Here is a 5067-nt window from a genome sequence, read left to right on the forward strand (position 1 = left end):
CCATAAATAAATATTAAAATATATTTTTTCTCAGTGTGACTAGTTGTAGCATTTTGCTTATAACGTACCCTTATAATGTGACCAGAAAGCCTTTCTATGCTATATTTACTGTTAATCGTGGAAAATAATGCAACAATAGGGGCGATATATAACGGATATTATTATACAATCGTATATATACTTCTTTTTAATACAATATAAAATACACTTTTACAAAATCAGGAAAGAAAAATATAATACATATTCACTAACAAATATATACTATTAAAAGATTTTATTGTCGATTAAAATTACACTTGAATTTAATTTACAATTACAGATGATAATTTGAGAGACTCTAATAGTTCTAGGTTTGTTTTCATTTTTACAATATATTTTGACAATTTAAATTGAAAAAGTCGATGTTAGCAAGTTATAAATATTGATTACAAAGTACAGTTTAAAAAATATAATCTACATAAAACTTAATGAAATTATTATCATCACTTATCACTTGCAGAACACGAACAATGAAGTAGCGATTAACAAGAGAGTTACATACAACTCAGTATACAATAATCATAGCTCTATATAATACTGCCTATAATTATAGCATAACATGCGACAAATTGTAAAATTTAAATATACTATATATATACGGCCAGCATTCTGTTACCTCATATAAAACATATTTTACATATTTTGAAAAGATGAGAAACTATATACTAATAAACTATATACTGACAAATTATTAAATTATATTTTAACAAAAATATTATTAATTTATGACTGAATGTAGGCCTCACATAGTAAGGAATTTCTAATTTATTTTCGAATATTATTAAAAATTGAATATCAACTATACCAAAATAAAAATAGGATCAAATAATACATAACCTTCAGCCGTTGACTGGGTCATGTGATTTAAATTCAAGAATACATAATAAAATGCGCGTTTCGGTAATAAAATCCACCAGTTATATAATTTCTATGTGGAATATAACCGCGGAATTTATTTTCTCTATGTAATCGATTTCTAGTCGTACCTGTTTCTTCTTGTATTTTGTCTACATTTTCTTGCACCGTATTTTCCGAATCAGCGGTTAAAAGTAATGGACATTCTTGCGCTATTATTTCTTTTATAGATTCAAACCATGAATACGAAATACATTCTGTTTCAAATAGTACGATCACATTCGGTTTTTCATATGAATCTAAGCGTACATAATCGTGATACGGTTCTGATACGCTTTTAACATAAAGTTTCTGATTATAGCGACCGCATGCAGAACACACAGACCCTAGAGCGCTCGATTCAAATATCGGCGAGTTTATAAATACAATATGCAGTTCCTTAATTTTTTTTAAGAAATGTAAGAAAATATGCCACATTTTCAAACATATTATATCTATTTTGTTTACATCCATAACATGAATGATATATTTACGTGCAATGCTTAAAGGAGATATTAAATTTGATTCCTGCAACGCATAATATAATGTCAGCGGGCCGGATGCATAATCAGAATATATACGTTGATCCATTGACCAGTGGATAATTGAGATAGAAGGATCTAATTTTAAGCTACGAAAATATGAATCAGTTATGGGTACATAATTGTTAATAAATGTAATGGTGTCATGATATGGTTTCGCATCAGGAAATTTGACGAACTTACATCTTTCTAGATGTAAAACTGTTTCTATACAGCCGCTTATATAGGTGATATTTATATTCAATAATAGTAACAAATCATCGCAGTACTTCTCATGAAATAGACTAAATAATATTTGGTGATCATTACAAAAATTGGCTGAATAACAAATGTTGCAGGGCCTTATGTTTGCCTGTCGAAAACACACACAACACGATTTTGCGCACATTATCATCTCTGTTTCGTACTGGTATATGCATCGTGACAGACTAGGCAGTATTTGTTGTAAAATTCCTTTGCGTGATTCTATCCATTCTCCCAAACTACTATACCTGAGCCACAACGATTTGTGTGTTATTATCTTTGCTATAATTTTGCAGATCTCTGAGTGTGAGTTTCTGTGTATCGCCTCATGCTCGTTGGAACAGTAAGAAATCATGTAGCACTGATTACACATTACCAACTTTTTGCTGGGCAGTTTGCAAATATGGCAAACGTTTGGATTGAAAAACTGATTATATTTGTTTTCTATGTATGGTCCATCAAAGATAAATACTTTCTGAGAATTCATCGCGATACGTCTTAATAATTATCGTTTTTGAATACTTTGTTTGTAATATTTACTTTAAAATAATGCGCTAAGCTCGACAGTTTACGGAATGTAACAGAAATATGTATATAGGTTACTTATATGGATTTAACCGGTAACAGTACACAGAACATTAATAACAAGGTACAAGTATGTTTGTATATATCGAAAAAGTTGTTGACAGGATAAATTGTAACTGTTGAGGTGACGAACTAGAAATATTCGTTAGTGGAGAGAAACAATATGACAAATATAATACATTACTTATGAACATCTACTTTAAAAAACTCAAAACAAAATACAAAGTTTACCAAGAAAGTTACTTTAGTAAATTTCTTGTAATTTCGAACAAAACTTTAAGTATTTCAGTAATGTATTATAAAGGTCACTTTAAGTTAACTAATCCATTAAAAAAATGTTCTTTAATCCTCCAAATCGATCACCCATCCTTGTTTAGACCATGCTAAACATTCCATAAATTTTTGGGATCGTACGGTATGCGGTGATTCTAATGGTTCTAAGGATGTTCTTAAAGTTAAATAATATATCTTTTTATAGTATATGCACAGAATACTATAAAATTAATAACATAACATTTAGTATTAACGTATTCTGCATATTCCTTGAATATACTTGTGATATACTATCACACGTTCTTAGTACATACTGAAGAAGCGAATATTCGGGATATACGAACGTTCTTAGTATATTCTTAGAGAACGTAGTTCAAAGAACACATAAAACATATCTCGAACATTCGGAAGAAATATACAATCTACTTTTATGATATTCTCCGAATGCTCTCAGAATCAACTTATGCTACTAGGGTACTTTGAAAAGATAATAAAACAAAATAATATTAATTTATAACTGAATATATGCCTCAGTATGAAATTTATAATTTATTCTTGAATATTATTAAAAATTGAGTATTACCAACTGTACCAAAATAAAAATAGGATCAAACAATATATAATGTTCAGCTTTTGACTGGGGCAATCATGTGATTTAATATCATGAATACATAATAAAATGCGCGTTTCGGTAATAAAATCTACCAGTCGTATAATTTCTGTATGGCCTATAACCGCGGAATTTATTTATTCTGTGCAATCGATTTCTGATTGTACCTGTTCTTTCTTGTATCTTATCTACACATTCTTGCAATGTATATTTGGAATTTCATCGCGATACTTCTTAGTAATTATCGTTTATGAGTTCTTTATTTGTTATATTTACTTCAAAATAATGCGCAAAGCTCGACAACTTACGGAGAGTAACAGAAATATTTGTATTGATTATATATAGATATTTAATCAGTAATGGTACACAGGACACACTAATAACGAGTATAAATATGTTTACATCGGAACAGTTGTTGACAAGATAAATTGTAACTGTCGAACTAGAAATATTCGTTAGTGAAAAGATACAATATGACAAACGTGATACATCCCTGAAATTTACTTATATGAAAATCTACTTATATGAATCTACTTATATGAATATAAAAATCTACTTTGAAATACTCAAAATATACTACAAAGTTTACTAAGAAAGATACTTTAGTAAAATTGTTGCAATTTCGAAATTTAAGCAGTTGGTAATACATTATAAAGGTCTTTAATTTAACTAATTCGTTAAAGAAATTTTTTTATCTGAAGTTGCACTTATCCGTGTTCTGACCACGCTAAGCATTACATTTGACAATAAAACGGCACACCTCAGACAACATAATGTCTAAAATCGGGACAGAAGACGTCTTAAAAGTAATCTTTAGGACGCCTTAAAGACATTTATACGTAAATCGTTTGAGAAACAATTTAAAGATGATCTTTAGGACGTCTTATGTTCCAATTTTAGACATTATGTTGACGGTAATTCTAATGTCTCTAATGATGTTCTTATGTAATATATCTTTATAGTATTTACAGAATATTACATTTACTCGTAAATATTGAAACGATAGAACAAGATATTCGACAAATATTGATATAATAAATATTAGTGTGCCAATGAATGCATCACTCCTTTTAGATTTTGAACAAAATGTTATTATGGTTCAGCTAAACATTAAATTACACTTACTGTATAAGATCAAAATATTAATTTCCGGACATGGACCTAATTCTAAATATTCTTATTGTTTTGGTCTTTAAATACGAATATTTAAATTTTCCACATAGAATATATTTATATACTTAATACTTGTACAAATATTTTATGTCGGAAATTTAAATATTTGTGTCTAAAAAATAAAACAAAAAGATTGTCCAAGATTGAGTATATGTCTGGATATTGATACTTTTGCATTACTACGTAAACCTTTCGTTTATTGAACTCGTTTACGTATGATTTTCCTTAGTCTTAGTCAAAATCGTATGGACACTTTAGCATTCGTATGGAATTTCCGAGTTAAATTTTCACCATTAAAACGACCTATGACCATTGTTATACGTTTCGTATGAAAATATATAATAAATCCTTACTTACTAATATGAGATTTTTCCATAGTTTTAAATTGTGTTTGTTGACTCTCCGTATTTAAAGACGTTTGGGGTTGTGATTTAACTAACGATGTTATTACTATATGATTAACTAACAATTTAAATAACGATGTTACTACGTTAGGAAGATTATTTATTTGATCTTGTATTTTCCGGAATTTCTTATCGGAATTCTGTCGTTCCCTGCTATGACACTTCCATCTTAATTTTGAGCGTTTCTTCTTCTTAATATTAAATATTTTGCAATGTTAATATTTATAATTTTTCGTATCGAGAAACGAAGAACGTTCGAGTCTTCGAGCACAACGAAACAATATGAACATCGGTGACGTTGCAT

General features: G+C 28.8%; 1 protein-coding gene across 1 annotated transcript; it reads right to left on the reverse strand.

Annotated features, from left to right (window-relative positions):
• Positions 1 to 252: 252 nt before the first annotated feature.
• On the reverse strand, positions 253 to 2437 carry LOC116847538. The gene is made up of 2 exons (XM_032822635.1): positions 1659 to 2437; positions 253 to 1564 (listed from the first exon to the last, which is right to left on the reverse strand). The coding sequence occupies exons 1-2, from the start codon at positions 2203 to 2205 to the stop codon at positions 1560 to 1562; spliced, it is 552 nt and encodes a 183-aa protein (XP_032678526.1). The 5' UTR covers positions 2206 to 2437; the 3' UTR covers positions 253 to 1559.
• Between the last annotated feature and the right edge of the window lie 2630 nt (positions 2438 to 5067).

Source organism: Odontomachus brunneus, unplaced genomic scaffold, assembly GCF_010583005.1.
Source record: "Odontomachus brunneus isolate Ranch 3 - 2012 unplaced genomic scaffold, Obru_v1 Obru_scaffold_079, whole genome shotgun sequence".
NCBI lineage: Eukaryota > Metazoa > Arthropoda > Insecta > Hymenoptera > Formicidae > Odontomachus > Odontomachus brunneus.

Coding starts and splice junctions, on each gene's coding strand:
- LOC116847538 (XM_032822635.1), bottom strand. CDS start 2,205: ATGAATTCTCAGAAAGTATTTATCTTTGATGGACCATACATAGAAAAC.